The sequence below is a fragment of the Acaromyces ingoldii genome (genome assembly GCF_003144295.1).
Source record: "Acaromyces ingoldii strain MCA 4198 unplaced genomic scaffold FA10scaffold_2, whole genome shotgun sequence".
Taxonomy (NCBI): Eukaryota; Fungi; Basidiomycota; class Exobasidiomycetes; order Exobasidiales; family Cryptobasidiaceae; genus Acaromyces; species Acaromyces ingoldii.
Genome location: NW_020290248.1, coordinates 2,647,225 through 2,660,511, shown reverse-complemented (window position 1 = coordinate 2,660,511; position 13,287 = coordinate 2,647,225). Strand labels below are relative to the sequence as shown.

At 58.1% G+C, this 13,287-nt stretch overlaps 6 protein-coding genes across 6 annotated transcripts; 4 read left to right on the top strand and 2 right to left on the bottom strand.

Annotated features, from left to right (window-relative positions):
- The first annotated feature begins 19 nt into the window (after positions 1–19).
- FA10DRAFT_265932 (putative centractin) lies at positions 20–2,005 on the top strand. Its single transcript, XM_025521271.1, has 8 exons — positions 20–98; positions 157–221; positions 280–478; positions 545–979; positions 1,045–1,219; positions 1,278–1,417; positions 1,483–1,536; positions 1,606–2,005. The coding sequence occupies exons 1-8, from the start codon at positions 45–47 to the stop codon at positions 1,612–1,614; spliced, it is 1,131 nt and encodes a 376-aa protein (XP_025379329.1). The 5' UTR covers positions 20–44; the 3' UTR covers positions 1,615–2,005.
- On the bottom strand, positions 1,968–4,004 carry FA10DRAFT_228280 (natural resistance-associated macrophage protein; the record flags this gene model as incomplete). Its single annotated transcript, XM_025518742.1, has 7 exons — positions 1,968–2,201; positions 2,281–2,485; positions 2,559–3,045; positions 3,105–3,237; positions 3,303–3,426; positions 3,492–3,795; positions 3,869–4,004. 7 exons carry the CDS (start codon positions 4,002–4,004, stop codon positions 1,968–1,970), a joined length of 1,623 nt encoding a protein of 540 aa, XP_025379328.1.
- A 1,676-nt stretch (positions 4,005–5,680) lies between these two features.
- FA10DRAFT_222865 (DUF300-domain-containing protein) lies at positions 5,681–6,493 on the top strand (the record flags this gene model as incomplete). The annotated part of the gene is made up of 1 exon (XM_025518565.1): positions 5,681–6,493. A coding segment is annotated over one exon (813 nt), but the record flags the coding sequence as incomplete, so codon positions are not given.
- A 69-nt stretch (positions 6,494–6,562) lies between these two features.
- Positions 6,563–10,095, top strand: FA10DRAFT_84789 (hypothetical protein). The gene is made up of 3 exons (XM_025525739.1): positions 6,563–6,908; positions 6,995–9,309; positions 9,803–10,095. The coding sequence occupies exons 1-3, from the start codon at positions 6,684–6,686 to the stop codon at positions 10,050–10,052; spliced, it is 2,790 nt and encodes a 929-aa protein (XP_025379326.1). The 5' UTR covers positions 6,563–6,683; the 3' UTR covers positions 10,053–10,095.
- On the bottom strand, positions 9,969–11,229 carry FA10DRAFT_278754 (hypothetical protein). The gene has a single exon (XM_025523486.1). The coding sequence runs from the start codon at positions 11,195–11,197 to the stop codon at positions 10,139–10,141; it is 1,059 nt and encodes a 352-aa protein (XP_025379325.1). The 5' UTR covers positions 11,198–11,229; the 3' UTR covers positions 9,969–10,138.
- A 193-nt stretch (positions 11,230–11,422) lies between these two features.
- On the top strand, positions 11,423–13,083 carry FA10DRAFT_265928 (DUF500-domain-containing protein). Its single transcript, XM_025521270.1, has 6 exons — positions 11,423–11,523; positions 11,591–11,661; positions 11,725–11,774; positions 11,833–12,041; positions 12,113–12,666; positions 12,747–13,083. The coding sequence occupies exons 1-6, from the start codon at positions 11,470–11,472 to the stop codon at positions 12,760–12,762; spliced, it is 954 nt and encodes a 317-aa protein (XP_025379324.1). The 5' UTR covers positions 11,423–11,469; the 3' UTR covers positions 12,763–13,083.
- The last annotated feature ends 204 nt before the right edge of the window (positions 13,084–13,287 follow it).

The window sequence follows — 13,287 nt, the reverse complement described above, 5'->3', positions numbered from 1 at the left end:
CCTTCTCGCGACAGCGCTAACTCAGGAAGGGGCAGGGGAGCAGGATGCCGACAGAGTTCGAGAACGTCCTCACCAACCAGCCTGTCGTCATCGACAATGTGAGTGGCGCCGTGTGCGAGCAATATCTTCTCTGCTGACTTGCATCTCTACTTTCAGGGCTCGGGGATGATCAAGGCTGGCTTTGCGGGTGGCAGCACTCCGAAATGCTACTTTCCGAACTTGTGCGTAGACCTCTCGTCGTTGTCGGACGCAGTGATGACTGACTCGACCTTGTGGCAGTGTGGGGCGGACAAAACATCCAAAGATCATGCTGGGGTCAGATAAGGAGGATACGTTGATAGGCAAAAAGGCCCAGGAGCTTCGTGGTCTTCTCAAGATCAAGTACCCCATGGAGCACGGCATCGTCACCGATTGGGAGGACATGGAGAAGATTTGGAGACATGTGTATGAAAAGGAGCTAGGCACACCCATCGAAGAGGTGAGTCTTGGCTGGTAGGCTGACGCGCAGATGAAGCTCGAGCTCAAGCTCTCAATCACATTAAAGCACCCCGTGCTCCTCACCGAGGCGCCTTTGAATCCTCGACGGAATCGAGAAATGGCGGCGCATATCTTCTTCGAGCAGTTCAACGTCCCAGCCTTCTTCACGTCCATTCAGGCAGTGCTCTCCCTCTATGCGTCGGGGCGGACAACGGGTATCGTCCTTGACTCCGGCGATGGTGTCACTCATGCCGTGCCTGTTTATGAAGGCTTCAGCATGCCTATGGCCATTCGAAGAGTCGACGTGGCGGGCAGAGACGTGACAGATGCGCTCCAAATCCATCTTCGCACCGCAGGCTACAACCTTCACACGAGCGCAGAGAAGGAGGTGGTGAGGATGATCAAGGAGAAGTGCTGCTACATTGCCATGAACCCCGTCAAGGAGGAGAAGGAGTTGCGAGAGGAAGAAGAATTTAGACTGCCTGATGGCAACTATATCAAGGTGCGCTCTCATCGCTGAAACTTCTAGCTCACTGCTTTGCTGATCGCCGAAAGCACTTTCTGCAGCTCGGGCCAGAGCGATTCAGATCGACCGAAATCCTGTTCAACCCAGAACTACATGGACTCGAATACCCTGGCATGCCGCAAATCATCGTGGACTCAATCAATAGAGCGGACTTGGACATGAGGAGGGAGCTTTTCCAGAGCATCGTGCTGAGCGGCGGGACGACATTGACAAAGGGTCAGTATTCCTTGTCTCTCCCTTCCCCCTTCATGAATGCTGACGCAAGTCTGAACAGGCTTTGGCGACCGACTGCTCTACGATATTAAGCGGTTAGCGAGAGATGAGACCAAGATCAAGATCCTCGCGCCACCCGAACGGAAGTACTCGACGTGGATTGGAGGCAGTATTCTGGCAGGTCTCAACACTTTCAAGAAGGTTGGTTGCCAATGGTTGGGCCAACTTGTCGCTGCCTTTGCTCACACTACTTGATGTCCTGCCAGATGTGGGTCTCTGCAGAAGACTACAACGAGGACCCGAATATCATCCACAAGAAGGTGAGTCTCCATTCTCTCTAGTAGTGCTGCCAGACGAGAAGCTCACTCCACAATCTCCGTCTCTGACAGGCTTTTTGATGTCCTTGAGCGTGCGCAATTGTTAATCGCTGCGTCAGTATATCCCAATGTCATCCCTCCCACGTCATGTGAGGACTTCCGTCGAGACTGCTTGACCACCCGAGGAGTGGCCGCTTGCTTTCAGAGACGAGATGAAGGCCTTGCTGAGCGGCGAAGTCTTGACACGAGTGAAGACGTTACTTGACCAATTAGCAGACAGCGAGAAGGGACAGGCAATCAGGGCATCAGCGAATTAGATTGAGTGAAGAAGACATTGATGATAACGGAACCTGATGGACTGATCGAAAGCATTGATGTTCTACAGTATTGATGGAGCGAGGCCAACTAGAAGTAATAAAGAAAGACGAAACACTCTACTGCTTGCCCATGATGGTTGTGACAAGCGTGTACATGTCTGCGAGCAGGATGGCAACGTACGCCACAATGGAGACGGCCGTCACGATCCAGTGGCTTGTGAAGCTGTGGCTCGCGCCGCCTTGCTCGGTGTCTTCGGTCACGGTCATGAAGGATGGCAGTGCGGTGACGAGGATAAGGGGCACGAGGACGAAAGGCAAGGCAAAGGAGAGTGCCACTTGAGACGCTTCGAGCTGTTGGAAGAGATGGAAGAGAAGGAAGAAATGGTCAGAATCGAAAAGAGAGGCGGGAGGCTATAGAGCTGCTACTCACCGCCTCATTGAGACCACCTCGGCCCACAGCTGATGCGATGGCGAGCGAAGGGATGATTGTAATAACCCGAGTGATGAGACGTCGGACGAAAGGGTTGGTGCGCCAATTGATGAACCCTTCGGAGACGATTTGACCGGCCAACGTAACAGTGATGGAAGCTGACTGTCCCGCCGCCAGAAGTGCAATAGCGAACAAGACCGCGTACCTATGCCCGCCTTGTCAGCCTGGATCCGCGAACACAATATAGCAGGAGGCCGGCGTAGGGCTCGTGTACTCACGCGTTACCAAGAGTGTCGCTAAGGAGGTGATAAGCATCATAAAGATCGCCTACTTCACGTGAGCCGCGATTGTAGTAGAAGGCAGCGCCGGCCACAATGAGAATGGCCGAGTTGACGGTGATGGCAAAGAAGACGAGCGAAAGGGCAATGTCCCAAGAAGCATGTGGCAGATGGAGCTTGATAGATTCGATCGAATGGCATGCGCCAGGCGGGACCATCTCATCCGTCGAAGAGGGCGCCGTGGTGAATGCACGCCTGATGCTAAATTGTTGAAGGGAAGAAGCATCGATCGAGGGAAAGCGCTGGATGAGATGCCGTCTAATCCAGTGACCGAGGTTCCCGGACGGCGTCCCGGCCTCGGCAGGGCCTTCCCGTGCGTCCTCTTGGACAGACGCCTCTTCGGACTGCACTTTGACAGGGCGAAGGCGATCGATTGTCGAAAAGTGGCTCCCGAGGAAGAGAGAGTGAGGCATGATGACGGCACCAACTGCTCGCTTTCGAATCAACAAATCGTTCTGGAGGACTTGAAGAATAAAGGGCACTCACCGATCCCGATGCCTGCATAGAGAGCTCCCGGCTCAACGAGCGTTGAGGAGGGAATGTAACCATGAAAGACGGTTGGCCAATGCGGCTTAGTGCGAACCAGGAGGGCAATGTAGCAGGCCAAGACAACCATGACCTGTTCCGAGGTGCATTAGCGTCAGCAGAGGCGTACAAAGGGCACCAACCGAGAAGCATACGCACCAGGGCCGCAATGAGGATTTCGAGGATGCGAAAGTTACCGCTTGGACGGTAGACGAAGAGGATGAGCAGCACATCTGCGCTTGTGATAATGACGCCGCCCCATAGGGGAAGCCGTGGAAAGAGACTGTACCAGAATTCCCTTTTCAGCAAACGGTGGTCAACGAAGGCATGGTGAAGAAAGAGCCTCACAGATTGAGGGCCACAGCCGAACCAATGAGCTCGGCGAGCTCGGTTGCAATGATAGCGCCTTCGGAGACGAGGTAAAGAAGCCACAGTGCCACAACTCTCGTCTTGTACCACTTCAGCTCGGCCCTCGTCTTGTTCTCGGGGAGCAGTAGCAAGCGACTATTTCTCGCTAGATCATGCCCCGTCACGGCGCCCATGCGGACGGCGAGAATCTGCAAGAGAATGCCAACGAGGCCCGAGAGAAGAACGACGAAGAGCAGAGCATAGCCAAACTGCGAGCCTGCCGATAGATCCGTGACCCAGTTTCCTTTGTAGCAGAGGCTTCAGTGTGAGCGGAACGACAATAGCCAAGAAGCCGTTGCTGCGCTCTCCCAGCTCACCTGGATCGGTATACCCTACGGACGCAACGATGCCCGGGCCGATGAAGGCAGCGTGCCTTTTGGCGCTAGCGACGATGCTGCCCCACCGCGACGGTGATGCGTCTTGTCCGTCTCCTCTTCCAGTCTCAACGTCCATGGTGTTTCTATCGTAGTTGCCCTCCTCGTCGTTGCTGCCTCTTAACCCTCTCTCTGATATTCTGGTCCCCCCTCCTGCGTCGCCCACGTCGCGTAACGTCGGAATCCATTCTGACCTGGGCGTCTTCTTCCCAGGCGCACCGTTGTCGTAGCCCGGCTGATCGGCAGACGAGGCGCAGGAGAACAAAGCATGGTCAAGCTGGTAGGACGTCGAGCGCGAGTCGCCGTCCCGCAGGGTCTTTGGTGACGGAAGGTTCATGCTTGCTCGCCCTCTCTCTTTCCCCTTCAATAAGTGCTCGAGTCACCGTGACCTTGCTGTGAGCACTCCTGATCGGGTGTCGCTTGTGCTGCTGATGGTGCGCAAGTCGGACCTCGGAATGTTATTGGAAGGGCGCAGAGTCGACGGACATAGTCGCCAAAAAAAAAGTAAAGAATGAGCGGACCTTCCTGCCCATTTGCAAAGTCAGGCCAGTTCCGGCCTCATCCGTTCCTAAAAAAAAAATCCTCTCCAGATTTCTGGTTTCGAAGGGCAGCAGAACTGCAGGCAGGCTAGGGCGCGCGCAGACGCCACAAAAGATTTGAGTCGGCCTTGGCAGATCGCTCAGTCCAGAAATTATTTGATCTCCATTCGATTCATTGTAGCACAGACGCCGCTGCCGTGGGCCACAAACCCACCACTCTGGGCACGAAGCCGAGTGCACGAGTGGTAGCGAATGGAGGTATCTGGTGTTACGCTAGTGCTGGGCTGCGCAGATGCGCAATTGTAGGCACTGTCCTCATGCGAGAAAGAGTCGCAAGGTCTTCGCGGACTGTCTTGTCATGGGGGGGCTGCCTCACCCTTCATGCCGCAAGAGGTTTTGAAAGTATCCCAGATGACTCGAGATGCCTCCCAGCGTGCCTACTCGCTTTTCAGCGTTCTTCTTATCTCTCGCTCACATTGGTCCCTCAGCCATGTCTGCTAGCTACGCACAACAGTCTCCCCCTCGTGTTTTGGAAGCGAGCTTTTGACTAGATGACTTCTTTTCAAGTCATCACCTTAGGGGAAGGAAGGACATAAGCTTTTATCAATTGCGTGTCCTTCTCGCGTGCTTGAGGCATCAACATCATTCTTGCGAGCGCAGACAACACGCCGATTGGTGGAAAGGAACAATCAATCGTGAGAGTGATCAATGAGTGTTGACGACGCGATATGGAGAGAGAGAGGTGGAGGGAAAATGAAAAGAACACGCGCGGGCCTTGGCGCACTTTTCTCAGGGGCTCGTTATTTTTGGACGGCTCGCTCCCCTGTCAATCATTTCCTTCCCCCCTCTGGAAAGAGAGAGAGAGATCTCGCGATCGTGCCGCTGCCTTCTTGACGACTCCTTTACGACTTCCTTTACGACTCTTTGCCGCTTCTCTACGACCTTTTCACGATTCACGATTCACGATTCACGACCCATTTTTACGACCATGACATCTCTTTGATACCTCTCGGCGACCGAACTATCCCAAACAAAGACCTCTGGCGGCAGGCCAGGAGGGACTCCGGCCCACAATGGTCAACATGACATGCCCAGTCATACACAAGCCCACCGACCCCGTCCCATTCATCGGCAATGGTGACATCCACTTCAAAGGTGAGAGTTTGATCACTGGTCGCACGGAAAGAGCTCGGGCACTGATTCCAGGTAAACAACAGCGCACGACGTGGGGTGGATCGTGTCGGGCTTCTTCGCCCTAATCGCGACATGCGCCTCGATCTGGCTCATCTGGAAGCATCTCACATACTACACATGCCCGCCACAGCAGCGGCACATTGTGCGAATGCTCATCATGGTGCCCATCTACGCCATCGTCAGCTTCCTCAGCTACATCTTCTTCACCGAGGCCATCTACTACGAGACGATCCGCGACTGCTACGAAGCCGTCGTCATCACCAGCTTCTTCTACCTCCTGCTCCAGTACGTGGGCGACACGCCTGCCGAGCAGCACGAAGTCTTCAAGGAGGTCAAGGTCAAGTACTGGTTCTTTCCCCTCGGCTTCTGGAAGTACAGGCCCGACGGTCTGCACTTTCTCTGGCTCATGAAGATCTGCATCCTCCAATACGCCATCGTCCGACCCGTGTGCACACTCGTTGCCGTGGGACTTCAGTACTTTGGCATCTACTGCATCGAGTCGTGGGCGCCACAGTTTGGCCACATCTACATCAGCATCGCCATCTCCATCTCGGTCTCGGTGGCCATGTACTGCATCATCCAGTTCTACCTGCCCATCAAGGAGGAGCTCAAGCCGTACAGCCCCGTCCTCAAGTTCCTCGCCGTCAAGAGCGTCGTCTTCCTGACCTTTTGGCAGTCGTCCTTTCTCAGCATCCTCGCCTACTTTGGCGCCATCAAGGACACGCAGTACATGAGTGCTGCCGAGGTTCAGGTCGGGCTCAATGCGCTCCTCGAGACGTTTGAGATGGTCATCTTTGGCTTCTTGCACATCAAGGCATTCACCTACCTCATCTACCGCCCAGAAGACAGGGCCAGGACGACGCGGCGGGGGCGAGCCATGCTCGATGTGCTCGACTTCCGCGACTGGTACTACCAGATGAGCCAGTCGACGCGCTACGTCGTGGCCAAGAGCAAGGGCAGGCCTTTTACCATCGTCGAGGATATTCGGCGCCAAAAGTACGAGCACCTCTCAAGGGCCCTCGGCCATGACCGGTGGACGCACCTCGAGATGGAGAGGGAGCGGGGCAAGGCGGACCAGCCGAGCTTTTGGAAGCCCGGGTGCGAGCCGACGGCCGAGGACGAAGAGCTGCTCGAGGACGAAAAGAGCAGCGGCGCGACCCCTTCGACGGCTGTTGGGCTCGCCGCTACTGACGTTGAGAAGAAGGCAGCGTCATCGTCAACAACGACGCCCTCACAGACAAATGCGAGGAGCAGGACCGCAGAGCAGCGACGCACCAGCAAGGCTGTCACGGGAGGTCAAGCAAGGGAGAGCAGGCTGGCCGATGACACGAAGGAGGAGCGGCGACCGCGAGGCAACCTCGCTCTTCGCAAGGACTTTGACCCGGAGAGGGACCAGAGAGACCTCGACGCCGATCCAAGCGAGAAGGACATTGGCACTGACTCCAAGGAATCGCTCGCAGCGCCTCGACTGCCCCAGCTCAAGTACAATGCCGAGGAGAGGAGGGAGCTGCGCGTTGTCACGTCCAAAACCCGCACCAGAGATGCCTATCCTGAGTTGACGGCATTCCATGCCATTGCTCAAGAGGAGGACGACTTCATTCCCGGACTGGAGGATGACGAGAAGCGAGAGCTGGCGCAAGACGAGGAAGAGGACGGGGACGAAGACGGCATTTACATTCCTCGAAAGGGAGGTAGAGCCAGAAAGGAGGGCAGCCTGGGCCTCGGCGCATTCTGGCGCAAGTTTAGAGAGCGCATCTCGGGCACACAGGACGGTGCAGAGGGAGAGGCGATGGAAGAGCAGGAGACCGAGGGACTTGGCATGCATCCGGAAGGGGAAGCAGAGATCTTGACGCCCCCTCGTCCCATTCGAAGCGATTCCGGTTCCTCAGACGCCACCGAATCGGCGCTTCGAACGAGCGACTCTCCACTCTCGCAATTCATTCACGATCAGCGCAGCCAGAATGCACCCCAGAAGGGCAACCCGCCGCCTCGCATCGCATTCCAGCAGGCACATCCGCCCCAGATTCAAACCTTTAAAGCTAGACAAACGGCTCAGATTGGGGCTGTGGAGTCACCAGAGCTCTTTGCAGGGTCGACACCTGCCCTCTCGCGTGCTTCGTCTGCGGCCCATGCAGAGCCGTCACAAACGCGAGACAACGCTCGGCTTCCTCCTCCTCCTCAGGAATTGGCGCCCGCAGACAACAAAGAGCTTGTTTCCAATGTCACGGGCAAAAAAGCAGTGCAGGACTCAGTCATCCATCGCCCGCCCGAGCGGCAGCCAGCAGCCTCGGTGCACCCCAGTGTGGGCACAATCACGTCGGCCGCCGTGTCGCGAACGAGCCTGCCGTCACACGGTCCAGCACCAGTGGCTGTACCCCTCTTTGCGTCGTCGCCGCCTCCGCCTCCTGTCGTCGCACCTGCACAGCCGCTGACTGCGACGAATCTTGCCTCTCATCAATCGGCAAGAATTGAGCCGCCACCGCAGCGACAACTGTCCGGCAATTCAGTGATCACGATGACGACAACAACGACACAACAGCAACAGCAACAGCAGCAGCAGCAGGCCAAGACGGCAGGCGCACCAAAGCGTACGGCCACGTCCAAGGACGTCAAGGGCCGCAAGATCTCGCTGGTGCTGCCCCAGCCGCTGAATCCAGAAGGCCAGCTGCCCCCACCCGCGGCACCCGTCGAGGCGCCCGTCGCAGTGCACGCCCAGCCAGCGCCGCCGCCAACAACAACGAGCGGTGGGAGCGTCGTCTCGGCGCCTCGGACGAGCAAGATTCAATTTGCGCCCGAGAGCGTCGGCCGCAAGTCTCATCAGCAGAAGAACAAGGTTAGCGCGGCGACGGCGACGACGGTGACCAAGAGCTGGCGCGATGACCCAGAGGCTGAGCCGCCAAAGTATCCGCTGGGCCGCGTGGTGCAGGGTGGCAAGTCACTGGCGCAGCTGCAGGCAGAAGCCAAGCAGGCCGAGGAGGAAGAGAAGAAGCGCAGGAGGGAAGAGGAAGAGAGACTGGCGATGGAGCGCAGGAGGGAGGCACAGCGGCGGCAGAGGGAGGAGTGGGAGCGAGGGCAGGAACGCGAGCGGCGGCGGAGAGAGCAAGAGCAAGCAGATGCTGCTCGTCATTATCAGCAGCAGCAGCAACGCGCCGTTGATGGAGGGGAGGGCGGCAGCACGATCCGTGACCATCGACCGAGGCGCTCGAGCGCGCCCGTTGCGCCACCAGCGCAGGAAGAAGCGCGGACGTGGTTCTTTGGCAAGAAAAAGGCAAAGGAGCCCGATCCGTTTACCTTTCTGCCCGCACCCTCGCTCATGCAAGCGTCGCCGTCTGATTTGGACGACCCTTTTGCGGCGGCGAGCAGCGCGATCCAGCAGCAGCAGCAGTCGCCGACGCGCGACGGCGAGCCGAAGTCCGGTTCGAACCTCGTCGGCGTCGGTGCGAGTGGGGCCGCCACGTCCAGGTCCAGGCACATGAGCTTGGGCATGATTCCGCACAACCAGACCTTCGATGTCGGCTCCATCATCACGCCTAGGGATATGGCGAGACACGACGTGCAAGTGCAAGTCAAGCCGTACCCACAGGGTGTCCCTCGTCCCTATGAGCAGCCTCGCCATCACTATCACCTGCAGCAGCAGCAGCAGCAGCAGCAGCAAGGGCAGCCGTACCCTCATCCCCGTCCCCTTCAGCAACCCCACCAGCCTCGTCCTCATGTTCAACAACCCCCGCCCCCACCTCACCATTATCAGCAGCAGCAACCTCGGCCCCTTCACCACCAAAAGCATCCACAGCACCATCAGCCGGCTGCTCCTGTTGTGCCCCGGCAAGCACCACTTCGTCAGTTCTCTGCCCCGCCTCCTGGCGCACGCTACTGGGCCGAGAATGGCTACTCGAGTGTGAGACCTCCTGCCCATGCTCAGCCCCAGCCTCGACCTCTGCCTGCCCCTGCCCCTGCTCCTCGCCACCGCTCCTCGACTGGCACGCAGCCCCATCTTCAGCCGTCCCCGCAGGCTCACTTGCAGGTGGACCAACAGCGTCGCTCCGGGCGGCGCGCCTCATATGATCGATACACGGGCGAGCCGAGCTGGATCGGCGATGGTCAGCGCCAGCCACCACAGCAGCAGCAGCAGCAGCAGCAGCAGCAGCACCCGCCGCACCATCCGTCGCAGAGGCAGCAAGGCCAGCCAGCCAATGGGCACTACTCCAATCGGGCACCGCCGCCACCGGCGCAGCAGCGGCCCGATCCCAGGGGCACAAAGGCCGGCTATCAGGCGCCCGAGGGCTTCCGCTTCGACTACATTGATTGAGCATCTCCTTGCTTGTACCAGTCTAGATTCAAACCTTGGACATTTGGCTTTCTTTCCTCATTTGACATTGAAAACAGTGGACAATTGAATGCTGGTTGTTGGTTTATTGCGGTAGTGATGGCAGTGTGAGAACAAGAGGGTATATGTATGCGGCACGAAACGAGAGTCTACCTCTCATTCGAGCGCGGCAATGTCTTCGTCTTCGTCGTCTGGTCCATGGTCTGCGCCATTGGATGCGCCTGCCAATGGCTGGTCCTCGCCAAAGGTCTGGCCTCGAGATGCCTCGAGGATGGCCTCTGTGGCCATCCGGATGCTTTCCTGTGCACCCGCGTTGGAGCTCAGGTCGATGCCGCGCAGCATCATCGTCGTCGTCGATTGCCGCTTGGCCCGGTCCTTGTCCCTTTCTTTATCCGTGACGGCGCCCTGCTGGCGTCGGTTGTCCTCGTCTTCCTCCTCGAGGAGCCGCTGCCGTCTGCGGCGCTGCCGCTCCTCGTCCATCTCGCGCAGCTCGTCCATGTCGTACACGCCTCCGCCGCCGCCGCCGCCGCCGCCAGCCGACCTTGGCGTCGATGGTGTCCCCGGGCCCGCACCTCCTCCTCCTGCGGCCGAGAACGACGCAGAGGACGCCCGTCTGTCGCCTGCAGCCGCGCCCTGCTGCAGCAGCTGGGGCCGGTTGGACGCAAACGAAGGGACGGGCCCGCGGACGACTTTGGTCGAGAGTCGCTCGCCGAGCGCATCGGCCAGCTCATCGACTTTCCCTTTGGCCTCGTCACCGAGAAAGGAGCCGAGGAGGCCACCGAGCCGGCCGCGCACGCCCGTCGTCACATCTTTGGAATACGTGCTGCTCGTGGGGCTCTTGGCGCTGCTCGTCGTCGTCGTTGTGGTCGATGATGTCGATGCGGCGGCGGCGGCGGCGGCGGCGGCGGCGAGGTCAGAAGAGGAAGAAGACGAGGGAAGGGGAGAGGCTGAGGCTGCGCTGGGGGCATCGTGCCATACGCCGTGCGAGTAGCTGCGCCGGCTGACCTCTTCGAGCGCAAAGGAGGCGGGGAGGTCGTGGGCGAAGAAGGTCTCGAGGAGCGGGTGGGAGAGGCACAGCATGCGAAAGGCCGGCAAGGTCAGAAAGTCGTCGTCGTCGGCCTTTTCCACGACGGAGCGACGGGGCCGCCGAGGCGTGTCCTCTTCGTCATCTGGCGGAAAGAGCGTGGGCGACCTACCTGGGTCAGCCGACGACATCAAGAGGAGTGAGAGAGAGAGGGTGAGCAGCACGACTACTTAGTCCAACAGTCCACATCCGTGCGTCGAAAAGACTGGCTATTAGCTCGGGCACGTGTTCCATTGTCAGCTTCCGGACCGTACAGGTAGGTAGGTAGGTAAGGTAGCCCCAAAAGCTCTAAATTGAGCCAGCTCTGGCTGAGTCTAAAAACTAGAGCACAAGGTCTCGTCGTCACATCACCCTCCACCACCGCCACGACTCTACCACGCACATTTGGCAGCCTTTGTCAACGATGAACAATTACCTTCAGAAATTCCAGGTGGCTGCTGGAAAGGTTGGCGTGCAGGTGGGTTGATTACTGCCCTGTTCTCCGCGATTGAGACCACGATGGCTGACGGAGCGGAAACGGGCAGGCAACAGCCTTTGCACAGCAGACGAGCCGCCAGCTCTCAGAGCAGGCAAGGCTCGCCCAGGCTGGCTTTTCGTGGGTAGGCCCTTGCCTTTTTCGTGAGAGATGTAGAGACTGACCTTGGTGATCGCTCATCAGACTCCCAAAGGAGTGCGACAAGGCCGCCCGTGTCCTCCAGTCGTTCCTCGGTGAGTAGGCTATCCCTGAGCCCGCATTCATTCGGGACGCTAATGCGATCAAATACAGCCGATCCCGAGCACCCCGACAGCGCGCTCAACAGCATTCCCAAAGCTGTGCTTCAACAAGCAAAAGGCCTGGCCGTCTTTAGCGTTGTCAAGGCCGGCTTCGTGTGGTCCGGCAAGGCCGGCTCAGGCGTCGTCACGGCCCGTTTGCCCGATGGAAGCTGGTCTGCACCCAGCTGCATCGCCACGGGCGGTGTTGGCTTCGGTCTGCAGGTGAGTCTTGCCTGCGCCTGCTAGTGACGATGGTAGAGAGGAGTCGGAGGAACTGATTTGCGTTTGCCCAGATTGGTGCGGACTTGTCCGAATTCGTCGTCGTGCTCAATTCCGAAGACGCCGTGCGCTCCTTCTGCCTCGCAGGCAACCTGACCATCGGCGGCAACCTATCCGCCGCGGCAGGCCCTATCGGTACCGGTGGTGCCGTGCAAGCTGCCATCGCACACCCTGCACCGATGTTCTCCTACTCGCGCTCAAAGGGCCTTTACGCCGGCATGTCCCTCGAAGGTACTGTCCTCGTGGAGCGCAAGGACGCCAACAAGGAATTTTACGGACAGGCCATCCCCGCCCTTGATCTCCTCACGGGCAAGGTCCCTGCGCCAGAAGCGGCGAGTGCCATGTACGAAGTCATCGAGGCGGCAGAGCTCGTCGACGAGAGCAAGCTGCCACAACAAGCCTACGTGCCGAGCGCAGACCACCCAGGCGGAAAGGTCGATCCCGTCACAGCGTACAACCTCAGCGGTGAGGGCGCGACAGGTCAGTCTACTGGTGCCTCGGGGGCGACGTCGGGTGACTCGGCAGCGGCGGCGGGCGCAGGTACGGGCAACAAGCCCATCTTCGATGCGTGAGTCTTGCTTCTCGTCCTTTGGCTACGGCGAACTGTTCTCTGAGGGCTAAAGTGGCGTTTTTTCTCGCTTCAAACAGTGGCTCGGCACACTAGATTGAGCTTAGGCTCTTCTCTTCTGCGCTTTCTGTGGCCTTCCTCTCTCTCTCTTTTCCTCTTCGTTCTTCTTTGTATCCCCTGAATCTCCCCCTACTTTCTCCTCTGCACCCAATACACCAAAGAAAAGCACGACCGATGATCTGATTCGGACGATGAGTTGAAACGAGAAAGGGGAAAAATAAAGGAAAGAAAAGATGAGGATACAGAACGGAGGAGGACCGGAAGGAAATCGAAGAGGAGAAGGGAAGGGGAAAAGGACGGGGAGGACCGAGACGCTGGCCTTATAAAGTAAAGAGACGCAATGGACGGAAGAAGAAGGAGAATAAACAATTACATACACGGACCGAAACGCTGCTGGTGAATGTGGTGGATGCGAGGAAAGGCTGAGAACTGACTTGATGGTGAAGGACCGGTCACGAGACGGGAGATTATTTGGAGAACTACGGTAGCTGCTCCGGTCGAAAAAGAAGTTGAGTGGCCCCATCGCGAGGGCGGTGGTGCAGATAAGCTTGTTATGAAAAA

Bases quoted from the DNA above. Each gene is read 5' to 3' on its own strand.
- FA10DRAFT_265932 (XM_025521271.1), top strand. From the start codon at position 45: ATGCCGACAGAGTTCGAGAACGTCCTCACCAACCAGCCTGTCGTCATC. The intron at 99-156 runs GTGAGTGGCGCC...CTCTACTTTCAG, and splicing joins AGCCTGTCGTCATCGACAAT to GGCTCGGGGATGATCAAGGC. The intron at 479-544 runs GTGAGTCTTGGC...ATCACATTAAAG, and splicing joins TAGGCACACCCATCGAAGAG to CACCCCGTGCTCCTCACCGA.
- FA10DRAFT_84789 (XM_025525739.1), top strand. From the start codon at position 6,684: ATGACCGGTGGACGCACCTCGAGATGGAGAGGGAGCGGGGCAAGGCGG. The intron at 6,909-6,994 runs GCAGGACCGCAG...GACACGAAGGAG, and splicing joins CTCACAGACAAATGCGAGGA to GAGCGGCGACCGCGAGGCAA. The intron at 9,310-9,802 runs GCAAGGGCAGCC...CAGCAGCAGCAG, and splicing joins CAGCAGCAGCAGCAGCAGCA to CACCCGCCGCACCATCCGTC.
- FA10DRAFT_278754 (XM_025523486.1), bottom strand. From the start codon at position 11,197: ATGTCGTCGGCTGACCCAGGTAGGTCGCCCACGCTCTTTCCGCCAGAT.
- FA10DRAFT_265928 (XM_025521270.1), top strand. From the start codon at position 11,470: ATGAACAATTACCTTCAGAAATTCCAGGTGGCTGCTGGAAAGGTTGGC. The intron at 11,524-11,590 runs GTGGGTTGATTA...GGAAACGGGCAG, and splicing joins CTGGAAAGGTTGGCGTGCAG to GCAACAGCCTTTGCACAGCA. The intron at 12,042-12,112 runs GTGAGTCTTGCC...GCGTTTGCCCAG, and splicing joins GTGTTGGCTTCGGTCTGCAG to ATTGGTGCGGACTTGTCCGA.